Source organism: Hyperolius riggenbachi, chromosome 9 (genome assembly GCF_040937935.1).
Source record: "Hyperolius riggenbachi isolate aHypRig1 chromosome 9, aHypRig1.pri, whole genome shotgun sequence".
Classification (NCBI taxonomy): Eukaryota; Metazoa; Chordata; class Amphibia; order Anura; family Hyperoliidae; genus Hyperolius; species Hyperolius riggenbachi.
In genome coordinates, this window is record NC_090654.1 from 129,360,980 (window position 1) to 129,379,317 (window position 18,338).

The 18,338-nt window shown below is 44.0% G+C and overlaps 1 protein-coding gene across 1 annotated transcript in view; it reads right to left on the reverse strand.

Moving 5' to 3' along the window:
- Positions 1-336: 336 nt before the first annotated feature.
- Positions 337-18,338, reverse strand: part of LOC137532688 (NACHT, LRR and PYD domains-containing protein 6-like) — a 138,507-nt gene continuing 120,505 nt past the window's right edge. Inside the window, exons 9-11 of the mRNA XM_068253504.1 lie at positions 8,572-8,742; positions 1,523-1,687; positions 337-1,051 (exon numbers count right to left, since the gene is read on the reverse strand). Coding sequence (XP_068109605.1) covers positions 958-1,051; positions 1,523-1,687; positions 8,572-8,742 — 430 coding nt within the window. The 3' untranslated portion in view covers positions 337-957. The remainder of the gene's footprint in view (positions 1,052-1,522; positions 1,688-8,571; positions 8,743-18,338) is intronic.

Sequence of the window (18,338 nt, forward strand, 5' to 3'; positions counted from 1 at the left end):
CCCCCCAGTTTTCTGTAATGGCAGTGAAACCCACTCACCGTCAGTCGCCCCCTCCCCCCGACCGTCCCCGCTGCCTATCATGTAAAAGGCAGCATGCCAGCGTCAGACCTCCAATCAGCCGGCGACCAGTGAGAAGCGGGCTGATTAGAACACCCGTGGACACCGCGCTGCATATGCGGAAATGATGTCACTTCCCCATATCAGTGCAGTGTCCGAGAAGTCCTAGCGCCCAATTCTAACTGGTCACCGGCTGATCGTAGGTCTGACCCAGGCTGCTGGCATGCTGCCTTTTACATTATAGCGTGTAATGGGAGAAAGGAGGAGAATAATCGGCACTGTTGTGATCTGCCTTTATTCCAGAGTGTGGTAAACACTAAACATCCAAAGTGTAATAAACACAATCCAAAATATAACATAACTATGTCCAGTGCAAAACAAGGTTGTGTGACATACCAAGGCTTCAGGAAGCGGCGCAGTAGTGGTGGGTGCTAGGCACCCACCATTAACTGTTAAAGCGGTTTGCAGCTAGATTTGCTGTATAAACCATCTAAACTTTAAATAAGATCTATAGACAACTTATTCGATATAGTTTTTCATCTCGGATCCCTTTTAAGACAAGATCAAGTACCTACTGAGCCTAACCCACATAATCCCATTGAGCAGGTCTTTCCAACTCCAGTCTTAGAGGGCTTTATCAATGCCAGTGTTTTGAATGGACAAAGACATTGAGAAATGGTTTCTACTTGATGAACCATACCTTTCCTGCTTCAGTCCCATCAGTTACTTTGAGCTGTGTCAAAAAATTGTAAAAACCTCGGTCCTTCAGGACTAGAGCTGGACAGTCTGACTCTATGGTTGAGCATACCATGCGTTAAGACCCTAGGTTTTTAAAAACTGATTGCAGTGTACTGAACTATTTGAGTGTCTTCACCACAGACTATCTCTAGTCTCTTTTGGTCAGGCAATCGAAACGTTCAGGCCCGGTCTCTGCTTTGACAACTGTGCCAACGCTCTTTTGTCTTCATAACTCAGCATTCGATATTCAAACAAGCTAGAAGCAATAAAAAGTGAGAAGATACAATAATTTTACAGTTCTAAGAAATTCAAATGTCACACAGCAAGCATCAAAGAACTTCAGAAGGACACTTAAAGTGGTATAAAACCCAGTATTTCTTACTTGCTCTACAAGATTATTTACAGCATATAATATACTACCACAATTTTTGTAAGCAGAACAGCATTCAAAGGGTTAAAACTCAGGCCTTACTTTTCAATAGAAAGCTCCCTGCAGGGAGATCCACATGCAAACTGATGATAACTTTATCTTGTGTTTACTTAATTGTAGCAGAGAGGAATATAAACATTCTCTGACTGTGCAGAAACTTCTTCTAATGTGTCCAGAACTGATACACTGCTCAGAAATCATTACTGGGTACATTACAATATAAAGTCCCCTTTGTCACGGCAGAAACACAGAAACATATAAATACAAATAGTATTGTTTGGTCTTTGTTCTACATACCTGATATGTTTGAGGCTGGAGAACTGTAGTATGAAATCTGTCAGACATCCGACACCAGCACTTGTTACACTATTATGACTCAGTTCCAGGCTAATGAGGTTCGTCTTTTTAGATAGTGGCATCAGTGATGGGAGATGTTCATCACTCAGCAAGATACCCTGAAGACTGGAAGAGAAATTGTGAAATAAAGTGGTAAATAGAAACACTAGGTAAGGAAATGCATAAATAGTAGCAGAGTCTGAACAGCAAATAGGTCAAATTATATATTTGCTTAAAGAAAACCTGAACTGAAAATTAAAAGTCAAAATAAGCATACGCAAGTCATACTTACCTTCCATGTAGTCTACTCCTCAGTGTCTTTCTCCTGTCCCGCGTCCTGTTTGTTCTCTGTGATCAAGGGAAGTTTCCGTCCTCCATTTTGAAAATGGCCATTACCCATAACAGCTGTCTGGTCAGCACACAGTTAAAGGAATACTATTGAAATATGCATAGTTTTGTGTCAACATTGCAATGGGTGTAAAAGTAATTTAAATGAAGGACTCTGTATATATTTTTGTCCTGTAGTGCATTTTATATACTTGGTACCTTTAAGTCAGTGTCCCCTGAGAACACTGACGGCGTCGGAACAGTGGAATAGTCCATCTTTGTGGGGGAGGCCTTTGATTCAATCATGGGGCGTCATGGTCCTGGCCTCCCTAGTCCCTTCACCCGAACACACAGAGATGTATGAGGGAACTTCTCTCCTATTATGCCGCCCTCTCCCCTCCCCAACGTGAGTTTTAACTCACATGGCCGCTGCACTAATTGCTGTGATGCCCGTCAACAGGATAAGAGAAGGGAGAGCGTCTCTCTCTTCTCTCGCTTCAGAGCTGCAATCTATCACTGTGTTTTATTGCACACGCTGTATCTGCTGAATCATTGGAGAGTTTTGCTTGCTAGGCACAAACAACTACAAGCAAAGGAGTCCGCACTGTCTACACTAACATACTGTATATTAAAATTACTTTGCAGACCGGAATGTTAATGCTCTCCTTTGCCTAGTTGTTTGTAGTTGCATAGCAACAGCAAACCTCCAGTGACGGGGCAGACACAGTGTGGTCTGAGAAATACATGACAGGAGCGAGAGAAGGGGAGAGAAGCTCTCGGCTCCTGTTACATCCTATTGACGGGCATAGTACTAGCAGATATACAGGACAGGACTGAGAGAAAGGGTGAGACGCTCTCAGCTCCTCTTATCTACATAGCATCAGCAATTACAGGCATTATCAATCACTGAGGCTGCACGGAGTTACAGCTCGTGGGGGCAGGAGAGGCTTCAGTACATTTTTATTGTCAGCGAGGTCACCTACAAAAGTGGACTATTCCTCTGTCCACTGCTGTCTATGGACAGCTATTAAACAGGTTCCTAGGGGAAAAAAAACACTACATGACAAAAATATATACAGAGTCTTTCATTTATATTACTTTTACACCCATTGCAATGTTGCCACAAAACTATGTATATTTCAATAGTATTCCTTTAAACTGTAACATCGCTCACTTGAGCCATAGGGAAACATGGACACATCAGTTCTCCTCTCAGCTATAACTGACAGCAACTGATATGTAACTTACAGCAACTGATATACTTCAGTTCTGGCAAAATATTGTCAGAACTGGAAGGGATTATTGTCAGAAGAAAATGGTGAGCTTCTGAGAGGAACTGCTGGCAAGGTAACTATGTAATGTTCATTTGAGGTTACCTCATGTGTTTATTTTAAATATTTTTACTCAGTACAGGTTCTCTTTAAAGAAGTGTGTTTTAAGAGTGAACTTAAAAGTTTCCAAGTGTTGGAAATATGTAAAAAGAGAACCGAGAGCCCAATATAGTGTAGTAAGTGTTGACAATTGGGTAAATGAAACGAGTATAATATATACTCACAAACCAGGGTTACCTCCGTAACCACTGTACAGGCAGGTGAGGAGATTAGCCTGTCCTCACTCAGGATTAAGAAGTCGCTCTCTGTAGACAGGAGAAAGAAAGGGGTATCCCCCTCCACCAGGGGTGGATATCAATTATAACGTAATGAAGAACAGAGGCGCCAACAGGATAAAATCAATTCTTACAACTTTTAAAATTGCTTAGGAGGCAGTGGTGGACTTACCCCCTGCAAGCAGACACAAAAACTCTAGGCACTTATCGTGACCTTGAGACTGTACTGTGTGTACTCCTACTTTTCATTGCCTGAGGAAGCGGGAATACCGTACCTGCGAAACGCATTGCAAAAACCCCTGGCGTGTACCTAGTGTTGAGCCGAAATTTTCGAAATTTCGCGTTACTATAATTACGCATGCGAAATTTGCTATTATGATGCGAAATTATGGTAGCATAAATGCCATTAAAATCGTAATTGAAAATACCGTAAGTGTAATTTTCAACGCGTAATTTCGCGTTTCGTTCATAACGTAATTTCGCGTTAAACCATAACGTAATTTCGCATTAAACCATAACGTAATTTCACATTTCTTCGTAATTTCGCGAATTTCGTAATTACTTGTTAGCAGGGTTGCTCGCGAATTTTCGCCAAAGGCATTTTCGTCTGCATGGCGAATTTTGATGCGAAATATCACTACATGGCGAATTTTATATGCAAAATAGCATTCTGTAACGCGAAAACGAAGCGAAAATTAACGCTTACAGTAATATGAACTATCACGAAAATACGTTATGTAACTACGCTTACAAACGGTTGCATGCAAGGCAAACGTAATTTCGCGATACCCACTGTAATGCGAAAATTACGCAAAAATTACGCTTACGCGGAATTTCGCAAAATCCTTCTTCATTACGATTATGTACTTACGGCCATAATCGTAATTACACTAATTACGCGAAATTTCCCGAAATCGTAATTAAGTCATTACGCTCATCTCTACGTGTACCAATAAATTTGATTGTTTTGAATACACAGTTTTTGTGTCTGCTTGCGGGGGGTAAGTCCACCACTGCCTTCTAAGCAATTTTAAAAGTTTTAAGAATTTATTTTTTTCCTGTTGGCGCCTCTGTTCTTCATTACGTTATAAGTGTTGGAAATAGGTTTTCTGAAAAAAAAAATATATATTTTGCCCTTCTGAATGATTATTGAGTGTCTGAATGACATGATTCAACTGCCCAACTCAAGCATGATTCACTGCTGATTTGGTATGGTTCTCTGCAAACTCTTTGTCACTGCCACTTCCAGCCACTCGCAAAATCCACAAATCCAATGGAAGTAGCATCCATCCACTGTCTGTCTTATCCGAACATAGCCTTAATGGCTAACTAAAAACTGTCCAATGCTGAATATGGATTGGGAGAGGGAAAACATGCATTGGCACTGCTGTGTAATACCGTAGAAGAAGGTTGCAGTTCTACCATACGTAGCTGGCTGATCAGTCACAAAACCAAGATAGCATGCTCAGATCACAAGATGATGTACAGTAGTGGAAGACAAGGCAATGGTGGTCGACACTTTAAGATATGGCTGTATGCCTTACATGTATTTAATGAACCGGATTGATTGCAGTGCCAACCTCCATTGCCTTGTGTTCCACCAGTGTTGAATATGGCAGACTAGGAACAACCCACAGCTGCAGTAGGAGACTAGGCCTTCTCATTGGCAAAGACAGTGAATGTTTTTAAAATCTTAGCTTTAGCTCAGTTTTCACAACTGAGTTCCGCAATCTTTTAAAAGTTTTATCTTCTCAGCCTTCTTTGTCTCTAGGTAGACAAAGTAGAGGTTGAACAGTCGCGTACGTTAAAAAGGGGCGCTGGGAAAAAAGGGCGCCGGGTTTTTAACGATAAGCATGGATAACGTTTAAAAATGTATTGTACTGTATTTCGTTTAAAATTAATGTTTTTTAAAGTTATAAATCATTAAATAATGTGCATTAAATCGGCAATTGTAAAAACGTTAATCTTTCGTTTAAATAGTGAAACGTATAATAACGTTTAAAAAAAAAATTACTAAGTAACCCTCCCTGTACCTACCCCTAACCCCTAGACCCCCCTGTTGATGCCTACACCTAAGACCCCCCCTGTTGGTGCCTAAGTAACCCTCCCTGTACCTACCCCTAACCCCTAGACCCCCCTATTAGTGCCTAAACCTAAGACCCCCCTGTTGGTGCCTAAACCTAAGACCCCCCTGTTAGTGCCTAAACCTAAGACCCCCCTGTTGGTGCCTAAACCTAAGACCCCCCTGTTGGTGCCTAAACCTAAGACCCCCTGTTGGTGCCTAAACCTAATACCCCCCTGTTGGTGCCTAAACCTAAGACCCCCCTTTTGGTGCCTAAACCTAAGACCCCCTGTTGGTGCCTAAACCTAAGACCCCCCTGTTGGTGCCTAAACCTAAGACCCCCCTGTTGGTGCCTAAACCTAAGACCCCCCTGTTGGTTTTTTCGTTTAAAAATAATGGAAAAAAAAAAAAAGTACTGTTTTTCGTTTAAAAATAATGTTTGGAAAAAAATATTGTACTGTTTTTCGTTTAAAAATAATATTTAAAAATGTATAAATCATTAAATAATGTGTAATCATGAGAAACAGTAATAAAACATTAAGTCTCCGGGCGCCGCTTTTAAAACGTTAGTTTTCTCCGGCGCCCTTTTTTCCTATCGGGCGCCCATTAAACGATATTTATTATAGGAGTGAATGGCGGCGCCCGATTTGTCCACTAGCCTCAGGCGCCCGAATTTACTGTTTCCTGAACAGTCACCCTGGAATGAAAAACACAGAGACACCGGGAACCCAAATGGTGTTGTACAAATGATAGGAGAAGCAAAACAATACAAACAGGTGGTACTCACAAAGGGAGGTTGCCAAGGGCAAACAACCACCCCAGGCAGGTTGAGATCAATAAACCACTCGGGGGTCCAGGGTAGCCAGAGATGGTCACACTTTTCAAGAAAAAGGCCCTAGGGGCCTGTAAACGGGGTCCAAGGGTATCCCCTACCCTGAGTCGAGGGGGCACTCAGAAAATAAAATTATTATTAAATTATTATTAAAAACAATAAAATAAATAAAGTTTGAGGCGGCTTACCTCAATGAAGACAAATTCATACAAAAATGAATTTTAATGGCACCGGCAACATGTCTCATGGGTTCCTGCCCAATTCTTCATGCCAAATCAAGTGCCTCACTGTGTTAAGAGCCGAGATTTGAGCACCGAATTTGTCTCTGAATTTGTGTTTGTTAAATTCCTTTGAACTTGTCATTATGTCACCAAAGACTTGTCTTTTCACTTTCCAACTTTGACCCTCTACAGGAGGATATAATAAATATATCCTCCTTTAGAGGATAAGCCTTAATTGTGTTTAACACTAATCCAATCAGGTCTTGTGTTTCTGTTTCCCGCTTTGCTAGTCTGTTTACATTTTACAGTTTTTATTACCATATTTTTCGGACTATAAGATGCTCCTGACCATAAGATGCATCCTGGTTTAGTGGACAAAAACCAGGGGAAAAATATATATACTAAATCTGGTGCATCCATGGTGAAGGGGCACCTTTTGGATTATGCCCCCTTGAACCTCTTGTGCCTCCCTGTGTCCTCCTCTGTCTCCATGTGTCTGCCTGTTTCCTCCTTGTGTTCTCCATGCCCATTTGTGTCCCCCTTGTCCTCCCCATGCCCCTTTGTGTCCCCCTGTGTCCTCCTCTGCATGGGCACAGTACAGGGAGTCCCCATTGTGGCAGGTTGGAGGTTGGTATTGGCTGGCGTTCACAAGTCAGGAACTCCCTGCATTTAAGACGCAGTGACTTTTTCCCCCCGCTTTTGGGGGAGAAAAATTGAGTCCTATAGTCCAAAAAATACAGTACATTCCTTGTATTTAATTCATTAAAGAGAACCTAGGATGAGAGCAAAATGGCGGCTGACATGCTTATTTCTTTTTAAATAATGCACATTGCCTGGCTGTCCAGCTGATCATCTGTCTCTATTACTTTAAACCATAGACCCTGAACAAGCATGCAAGATTAACTGCATGCTTGTTTCAGGTGTGTGATTCCAACCCAACTGACCAGAAAGATCAGGACAGCCAGGCAACTGGCATTGTTTAAAAGGAAATAAATATGGCAGCATCCATTAGGTTTAAAACTTTGGGGTCCTTTTAATGCAGATATAGTACCCTCATGCTTTAGTGCCCTGAATGCATTCCTTTTGCTTCAAGATCAGTATCAGTATTACTAAACAGTGGATGTTAAGTGTCTGCTTTCCTCATTTTAAAGTATAATACTAGACCTTTATTCTCAGAGTTATGTACTAAAAACTTTGGGACGAGTGTTAAAAGAGTGATTTACCCCGTGGGTGTATTTTTTTTTTACTCATCCTATAAAGGGTACCAAATACAGTATTAGGAGTATAAAGTGCATGCAAATTATTATCTAATGAAATAGTCCTGGTAACATAACCTGTACACCAAGGATATCTAAAACTTCAGAGAAAGAATAACGTCTTAGTCAGATGGTTGCAGAACTCTCAGTGAAAATCCTCCCTAGGGAGGGAGGATTCTGATTCCTATGTGGAGCCCTGATGTTTACTTTTGCTGGGGCTCCAGTCAGTGTTTCTGTGCTTGTCCCCAGTGGCAGAATCACAGAGAGGATTCACAACAGTGTGTAGAGCAAATGACGTGACCGCATGCAACAGACACTGTGACGAGCATCTGGCATAGTGTAGACCAAACCTTATTCTAATATATCATATCGCTTGTGTAGCATAAATGCGGGTAGAATAAATGAGTGCATGTAAGATAATTTGAACTATAATAACTATATACAGTATATTATGCTAACCTATATATTTTTGGCTGGATGATATGTTGTCATCTTATCAAGATCTGACTGCTACAGTCCTAACTCCTCCACACTGTGGTCCATAGATTATACAGTATATGGAAATTAAGACAGCTAAAATTAGTATGCACCGGTTGCTGATTTATCATCGCAGCTGTACAAAAATAGTCAAGAAGTACAATCCATATAACTAAAAGTACATCCTTAAAAGGAGAATCCCAATTTTGAATAACAATGATAAACTAACCTTAAATTCTCTATTGTACATGTTGGACTGGCCAGAGCTTCCATCAAGTTACCAAAGTGAGGACCAATCAGATCATTGAAAGATATATCAAGCATCTTCAAGGACTGGTTGTTCCTTATTCCCAATGCCAAATGTACACAGGAATCGTCTGTCAAGCGGGTACTTTGCAAACTAGAGGAGAGAAGTGGCATAAGATATAATTTAAAGGTACTACCACAGGTAACTAACAATAACATTTCTATAGCGCTTTTCTCCCATAGGACTTAGGCTCTCTCAGATTCAGTAATTGGTAGTAGGATGAAGTATTAACGCAGTAAAATTATATTTCTGCAAATGCCAAACTGAAATAAAATTTAATGATAATGGAGGTTATTTTATCATCAAGACCTAGAGGGTTTGTACAGTAAAGCTTACATAGAATAAAGGTAAGTAGTTAAAGGATACATCAGAGGAGAATTGAAATAAAAAAATCCACATACCTGGGGCTTCTTCCAGCCCCTGGCAGCTGTCCTGTGCCCTCGCCACCACTCCGCTCCTTTGGCGGTGGCCCGGAGTCTACTCCAGTACCAGAGGCCTACATGGGTTCCAGCGCACGTCTCACGTAGTCGCGCTGACCTTATCCGGACTATACTGCGCAGTAGCTCTGCGCCTGCGCATTACAGTCCGGAGGACGTCAGTATGTCTCAGCTGCTGGAGCGCAGGAGAAACAGACCTCGGCTTCTCCACCAGAGGGGACCGGGAGCCACCGGAGCTGCAACAAGGGCACAGGACAGCTGCCAGGGGTTGGAGGAAGCCTCAGGTAAGTGGATTATTTATTTTGATACTCCTTGGACCTTCCCTTTAAAGCTCAACTCCAAGCACAAACTATAAGAAGGGAAGAGTAAGGTGATTTTAGTTAGTTAGTCCATCTGAGAAGAGGAACAACCCATCAACAGCACCTGACTTCTCAACGTTAGATCAGCTATCTGATGGTAAAAAATGATATTTACCTGCGTTTTTTCCAATACAAGCTGTATGAAGAAATGTACGTGCTCCCTATCACAGATCATAGGTAGACTGAAGTGGATGTTCAGGGCCCTGAACATCAACTTAGTGTGCCTGAGTGTGTGAGGCTGCGTGTGGTGTCAGCTGACAAGGCTAGTTTACACGGCCATGTATTTTAAGGGGGGATAAGAGTTGGTTTATGTGATTGCATATGTGGTTCTCTTTAATAAACTTTTTGATAGCTGTACGTAGACAGGTTCCGTAGTTATTTTTATCAGGTTTATGGTGTAATGGGATACGGCTCCCCTCCAAGCAGGGTTATAGATTATTTATTTTCTTCTAGCTCTTCCCATTGTATAATGTTTTTGACCTTAGCAGGTAAGACAGGTGATAAAAGAGTGGCATGTCTGAAGAAGTCAGCCAGCAAGTCTGTGTTATTTCCAAGTCTCCCCGAATAAAGTAAATTAAAGAAGTGTGGATGGGTTAAATGGAGCTAAGGTTCATGTTTAACCATGAATCCAGGATTTATATTTAGACCTTTCCCTAGGGTCTGAAAACTTTTCATAAACTTGTCTTCAAATGTCCACCATTTTTTCCCAGATTTGAAATTTACCCTTAGAATGATAATTTCCCGGTCCCTTACACTGCGGGCAGGTGTGTAAAATGCAATCCTATCAGTGTTCTCCATTTTGTGTTCCACCATGCAGAGGTATATATTCAGTATTGTTTGACTAGGTCCCCCGGTAGAAAGAATCTTGACATGGTATTTTGTGCACTTAATTGCATATACAACATTGGATGATGTGCAGGTTAATACTCCTTGGATGTGTTAGGCTCTATTTGGATCTGATATTGGCAAGCCTTCTGTACATTGTATGTGACAGCAGGATTTGACTGAAGGACAAGGTGAAGCACTAAGTTACTGACAGGGATCTTTCATACTTTGTGCACGTCATGTTTTTCTGCAAATCAGAAATGCATTGCAACTTACTGTCCATGTAATTCAATGTACAGGGGTTGGACAAAATAATGGAAACATCTTGAAAATCAACAAAATATATTTTAACATGGTGTAGGTCCACCTTTTGTGGCAATTACAGCTTAAATTCTCAGAGGTATTGATTCATACAAATTGTGAATTGTTTCCAAAGGAATTGTAACCCATTCTTCAGTTAAAATACCCTCCAGTTCTTTTAGAGACGATGGCGGCAGAAATCAACTTCTTATTTGAATCTCTAATAACGACCATAAATGCTCAATAATGTTGAGGTCTGGGGATTGTGGTGGCCAGATGAGATGCTCAACTTCATTAGAATGTTCCTCGTGCCATTCTTTAACAATTCTAGCTGTATGGATTGGGGCATTATCATCTTGAAAGATGGCATTCCTCTCCGGAAACAGTTCTTGAACCATAGGATGAACTTGGTCGCCCAAAATTACTAAATAGTCTCGGCTGTTAATTCTTCCATGAAGAGAAATCACTGGCCCGGCGGATTTCCAAGAAATAGCACCCCAGATCATCACAGAACCCGCGCCATGTTTTACGGTTGGGAGAAGGCAGTCTGGATGAAATGCTTCTTTCAACTGTCTCCAACCGTACATTCGGCCGGAGGTCAGAAATATTGTAAAAGATGATTCCTCAGAGAAAACCAGATTTTTCCACAGCTCGAGGGACCAATTCTGGTGGTTTCTACACCACTCTAAACGCTTTGAAACATTTGTCTTTGAGAGCAGATATTTTGTAATTGCAGTTCTTCCGTGGAATCCAGATTTGTTCAGCTCCCAACGAACAGTTTTTGTGGAAACTGGGTCCTGTAGGTGTTCATTCAGCTCTGCAGTGATTTTAGGAGCCGTGGTCTTGCAAGCCGTCGGATTTAGAGTCCGACGGTCTCTCTCAGACAACTTCAACTTTCGGCCACAACTGTGCTTTGCTGAGGACGTTTTTCCTTCTCTTTCAAAGGCAGTCATTACGTTTGAGACATTACCTCTTGAAATGACAAGCATTCGGGCAGTTTCTGTTACAGTAGCGCCTGCCATACGAGCACCAACAATTTTGCTTCTTTGAAAGACTGAGAGATCTGCCATTTTTTAAATTATAAACAACTTTGGTTTAAATATCTGTAAAAAAACTATTATTTTATTTAAACATATCAAATAACAAAAATAATAAACAAAAACAATTAACATATGTCAAGTTTTGATTGCTTAAAACATGTTCAAAGATTATGATGCCAAAATGTTAGGTGTTTCCATTATCTTATCAAACCCCTGTATGTCAAAGGGTTGAATGTTTTTGTCACTAGAGATGGCCCGGACGGTTCGCCCGCAAACGGTTCCAGGCGAACTTTAAGTGGTTCGAGTTCGCCGGCAAAGGCGAACTTTTGCTGAAGTTCGATTCGCCCCATAATGCTCCATTCAGTAGAACTTTGACCCTCTACATCACAGTCAGCAGACACATTGTCACCAATCAGAATACACTCACTCTTGGAGCCCCACCCCCCCTTATAAAAGGCAAGGTTCTCCTGTCGTTTTACTCACTCGTCTGCCTACAGTAATTAGTTAAGGGACAGCTGCTGACAGACTCTGCTAGGGAGAGTTTAGTTAGGCTCTTGTAGCCTTGTTCCTAGCTGATTGTTATTCCTTATATTACCCTCTCCCCCCCCCTCTCTCCTCCCAGAGGGAGGAGGGTCTGGTCTTCCAGGTAATTGTAGTATTTCAAAAGCCAGCTTACATACCGTGGCTGGGAATTGAACCCAGGTCTGAGTGTGTGGTAGGCAACTTACTTAACCACTATACCACCAACCAACCTACATGCTGAAGCCAGCCTAGCATGTACCATTATGATCAATCCAAGAGAAAAATTAGCTTGCTTAAGGATTTGTAGCATGTCAAAAGCCAACTCACATTGGCTGGGAATAGAACCCAGGTCTGAGTGTGTGGTAGGTAACTCACTTAACCACTATACCACCAACACTACATGCTGAAGCCAGCCTAGCATATACTATTATGATTAATCCAAGAGAAACATTAGCTTGCTTAAGGATTTGTAGCATGTCAAAAGCCAACTCACATTGGCTGGGAATAGAACCCAGGCCTTCCACAAATCGGAGGTTCGCGACATCTCTATTTGTCACACGCTCATCTACTTTTTGTTTTCAAATGCAGTCTTTCTGCTATACTTGCTGTGCTCAGTAATGGATGCATGCCATCTGTTGTAAAAAAACAAACAAACATGCAGGTCCAGTTTGTGTGAATTGCCAGGTGAGTAACAACCACCTAGGCCCACAAGCAAAACTGCACCCCGTAGCCCCTATGTGCATAGTAGGCCCTCTGCACCGCCTGTAGCAGCTAGTCGTTCCCCTCCCCACCCGCATGTGTAGTGCCCAGTGCCGTATCTCCCCCCCCCCCCCCATGTAGAGTCGCGCAGAGCAGGGCCGGATTTGTACTCTTTACCACCCAAGGCCATTGTCACCTGCCGCCCCCCTTCAGTATAGGTAGCCAGATGACCCTTCCCCCCCTTCTCTCCAGTATGAGTAGCCAGTTGACTCACCCTCCTTTTTCCACCCCCTACCTTTCAGTATAGGTATTCAGCTCGTCTTTACACCACAGCAGCCACTCAATTCTCATCTCATCTTCAGTGCCAAAGCTTCCTCTTCCCCTCTGTCTCCAATGCTGCCCAAGCCCATAGCTGCCCGTCACAATGCAAAGATGCACAGAGAGAAAGGTGGCTGCTGCACAGGCCGCTGGCAGCAGAGTACCGTGGTCAGGCGCTCGCCTGATCTCCCTGCATTGCAGCATTTGCAAGATTGCAAATGCTGCAAAAGTTTAGTCTGCTGGTTTGGTGCCCTTGCTCCTGTGGTGCCCTAGGCCATGGCCTAGGTGGCCTTGGCCTAAATCCGGCCCTGGCGCAGAGAGTCCTGTAATATTTACCTGCCCATGCGTTATCGGGTCTTCTCTTCCTCCTAGCAGTCACTTGCTCTATGCTGCCATCATCCGCTTCCCGATCACATGACATGCATTGGGAACTGGAGGAAGGCACTTTAGAGTATCATTCGGTAGTAGGGTGGAGGAGCAGACACTCCCAGCAGGGTGGAGGGAAAGCTTTGTGTACCCAGACCTGTAGTGGAATTACCTCCCAATTACATTACCTACTTTGACTTGAAGAAAGATGTACCGCCCAAAACTGTTGCCTATACAGCTACTTTGTATGCTTTTTACTTATTAATAAATGTCGTACTTGTTAACCATGGTTCAGACCATCTGGAACTGCCACTGCGTCTTAGAGTGTATTTATATGCTATAGACTTTATATCCACCAGCGGTGCTGGATGTAAGCCTGGCTTCAGGTGCGTAAAGTTATAATTTGCATATTCAGTAATGATGCATTGTGGGAAACCACAGTTGCTCACTCAAGCTGAATTATCACAAATAGCTTCTGTTTTAAAAGACCACTCCAGCAAAAAAAAAGTAAGCAGTTAAAATCTGACAGAACTGTCAGATTTTGGACTAGTCGGGATTTTCTTTGTTTTCAAAACCATTACATGAACAGTAGTTGTCAGTCCAACTGCCAAAATAATGTGCAAGTGAGTAGGTAGGCTGGCTGGTATCTTATTATTTTGGCAGTTAAACTGTCGTTCAGAAAATGCTTTAAAGAAAACCTGAACTGAAAATTAAAAGTCAAAATAAACATACACAAGTCATACTTACCTCTCGTGTAGTCTACACCTCAATCTCTTTCTCCTCTCCAGCGTCCTGTTTGTCCACTGTGGTCAGGGAATTCCCCGTCCTCCATTTTGAAAATGTCCATTACCCCATAACAGCTTTCTGGTCAGCACATTGTTAAACTGTAACATTGCCTACTTGAGCCATAGGGAAACATGGACATTACCTGGCACATCAGTTGTCATCTCAGCTATACATGACAGCAACTGATATATAACTAACAACAACTGGTATGTTTCAGTTATGACAAAATGTTGTCAGTACTGAAAGGGATCATTGTCAAAAGAAAATTGTGAGCTTCTGAGAGGAACTGATGGCAAGGTAACTATGTAATGTTCATTTGAGGTTACCTCATGTGTATATTTTAAATAATTTTACTCAGTTCAGGTTCCCTTTAAAAAAAAAATGAAAAAAGAAAACCATGAGAATCCGCCATGAAGAGATGGACTGGTCCAAAACCTGTCGGTTCTGACAGATTTTAACTGCTTACTTTTTTTCACTGGACGGGTCCTTTAAGAAGGCAAATTATAGTGAGCCTTGTTCAGAGCCGGGACAAGGTCCTCCAGCACCCAAGGCTGAGACACCAAAGTGCACCCCTCCATCCCTCCCACCCCAGCCGTCACACACTGATTGCTATTAGATGAAGAGGCGCCCCAGGGCCCCAACCCCCAACACCAGTGGCGCCTGCTATAGGCGGCCGCTTGGGGCATATGCCTGTCAGAAAGTGCTTCCCACCGCTACTAACGTTAATTATCTATTATATTTGTCCTTCCATTCTCCCTGTGTCATTTTGCTGCGCTGCTCGGCTCCTGGTTTACTCCCTACACTCTCCTTCCGCCCCCCTGGCCAACAGAGAGACAGCTCAGCCCCACCTCTCCGCCCCTTTCTTATAGCAGCCTTAGAGAGTGTGGATATGCCTCTGGCCCTGCCTCTAACTCTGCCTACCGCCAGCCAGACATTCGGGTCCCTAGGCTTGCCACTGTCTGACCCGTCGGACCATGCTTCCCCTGTGTCCCCCTGAGTGTGTGACGAGCAGGTAGAGATGAAGGTGAGCTGCAGGCTGGAGACTGGAATCAGCCACAGCAGTGCTGATAAGTGCAGAGGAGAGAGGAGGACAAGGTAGCTGTGCATTGTGTGAAGCCAGAGCTGTGTATATCGGCATTGGGGTCGATTCATAAAGCATTACCACATTCGGTAATGCAGAAAACAGATGACTTTATGGAGCACTTAGGAAAATGTCAATTCATAAAAGCTGTTACCGCATGAAAAGCTGAAATGCTTGAGCAGTGAGGTAAATTACTGACTTGTGCGGCAATTGCCTCAACACATGTCAGTAAATGTAAATTCATAAAGATTAGAACATTCGGTATTGGGAAGGAAGAATACAGCCTGCTGTGGTGATAAGAGAGCGAAGTCTGTGCAGGACTGTGTGACTCACAAGCAGACGCAGTGAGATCTCCCTCCAGGCAGCGGCAGAGCGGATGGAACAAATACGGTTTACCCTGAATAACCTAGGCTGTATTTAACCTCTTGGGTTCCTGTTTTTCAGATGTGCATTTGCTGGAGGTGAACATCACAAAGCCTGGCATGTGTAAAGTTTCTTGAAGTTAATCTATTGTAATTAGGGCTGCTCATCCAGATTCCGGATATCCGAGTAACCCGGATATCCAAACTTTTTTCAGCTATCCTACCAGATTCGGATTCCGGATATCTGGGCCCAAATCCGGATAGCTATCTGCGGATAGTTGGCAGGCAATCTGCAGAAATCCGACTATTGAGATACTGTATGACGTCCCTGATGTCATTGAGCCAATCAGAGGGCTCCCAGGGGCTCCCAGCAGAAGCCCTGGCACCCAAGCACAGAAGGGAACCCTGGCCAGCCCCCCCCTGTGGGTGCCATGATGAGAAATCTCGTCCTGTGTGACTGCTCAGTCACTGAGAGACATGCTACAGTGCTGCTGGTCTAGAAAGAGCTGTACACAGTGATAAACCAAAAGCTGTTCAGTGATTAACCCCTTTACTATCACTACACTATTGTTGTAATGTTAATTAGGTTATTGGTATTGTGTGACAGTCAGAGTGTGAGCTGCAGTGCTGCTGGCCTAGCAAGTGCTGTACACAGTGATAAACCTAAAGCTGTTCAGTGATTAACCCCTTCACTATCACTACACTATTGTTGAAATGTTAATTAGCTTGATTTCATTGTGTGACAGTCAGAGTGTGTGCTGCAGGGCTGCTGCAGGCAGCTGCTATGTGTCTGTGTGTGTGCTGAGCCTGTGCACAGACCACCAGGCCAGCTGCTGCCTGCTGGCCAGCTATTAGCCCTAGCTAGCTACAGTATAGGTTAGGGATTAGGGAATAGGATTACTGTGTTATTGTGTAGTTAGTACTGTAGTACTGCAGTCAGTGCTAGTAGTTCTTAGAGTAGTAGTACTACTGTGTTAGCTTTCTACAGAACTGCTGTGCTGCTGAGCAGTGCCAGTGTGACAATTAGTGACTTCTCCTCTGCTGTCTGACTGTCACTCGGCACGTGGCACTTGGCACGTGTAATGTGGCACTTGGCACTTTGCACGCGGCACTTTGCATGTGGCGCTTGTCCCTTGTCACTTTGCACGTGGCACTTTGCAGGTGGCACTTGGCACGTGGCACTTTGCACTTGGTAAGTGGCACTTTGCACTTGGCACGTGGCACTTTGCACTTGGCACGTGGCACTTTGCACATGGCACTTTGCACGTGGCACTTTGCCAAGTGCCACCTGCCATGTGCAAAGTGCCACATGCCAAGTGCAAAGTGCCACGTGCCAAGTGCCAGGTGCAAAGTGCCAGGTGCAAAGTGCCACATGCCAAGTGCAAAGTGCCACGTGCCAAGTGCAAAGTGCCACGTGCCATGTGCAAAGTGCCATGTGCCAAGTGCCATGTGCAAAGTGTCACGTGCCAAGAGCAAAGTGCCATGTGCAAAGTGCCACGTGCAAAGTGCCACGTGCCAAGTGCAAAGTGCCAAGTGCCATGTGCAAAGTGTCACGTGCCAAGTGCAAAGTGCCATGTGCCAAGTGCAAAGTGCCACGTGCAAAGTGCCATGTGCAAAGTGCCACGTGCTAAGTGCAAAGTGCCTTGTGCCAAGTGCCACGTGCCATGTGCAAAGTGCTACGTGCCAAGTGCAAAGTGCCATGTGCAAAGTGCCACGTGCCATGTGCAAAGTGCCACGTGCCAAGTGCAAAGTGCCACGTGCCAAGTGCAAAGTGCCACGTGCAAAGTGCCACGTGCCATGTGCAAAGTGCCACGTGCCAAGTGCAAAGTGCCACGTGCCAAGTGCCATGTGCAAAGTGCCAAGTGCCACGTGCAAAGTGCCACGTGCTAAGTGCAAAGTGCCTTGTGCCAAGTGCCTTGTGCCAAGTGCCACGTGCCATGTGCAAAGTGCTACGTGCCAAGTGCAAAGTGCCACGTGCAAAGTGCCACGTGCCATGTGCAAAGTGCCACGTGCCAAGTGCAAAGTGCCACATGCCAAGTGCAAAGTGCCATGTGCCAAGTGCAAAGTGCCACATGCAAAGTGCCACGTGCCATGTGCAAAGTGCCACGTGCCAAGTGCAAAGTGCCACGTGCCAAGTGCCATGTGCAAAGTGCCACATGCCAAGTGCAAAGAGCCACGTGCAAAGTGCAAAGTGCCACGTGCCACATGCAAAGTGCCAAGTGCCACATGCCTAATGCAAAGCGCCATGTGCAAAGTGCCACGTGCCATGTGCAAAGTGCCATGTGCAAAGTGTCACGTGCAAAGTGCCACGTGCCAAGCGCCACGTGCCATGTGCCACTGCCAAGTGCCACGTCCGGCATGCTCCTGGCAGACGTTACACCTGCTGCTGCTGCATTGCCCTGCTCCTGCTGCCTTTGCTGCTCCCACCGCCAAGGTGCCACAGGCCACTGCTGTTGTGCTGATACCACCTATATTTAAGCCAAAACACAATTGCTGCGTAATTTTTTGGAGGTGTCTGGGCTGAAAACTGTCATGTCCCAGTTGTGCGGTTGGACTTTGGACACAATGTGGGCTGCACGACCGCTGTCTGGAAC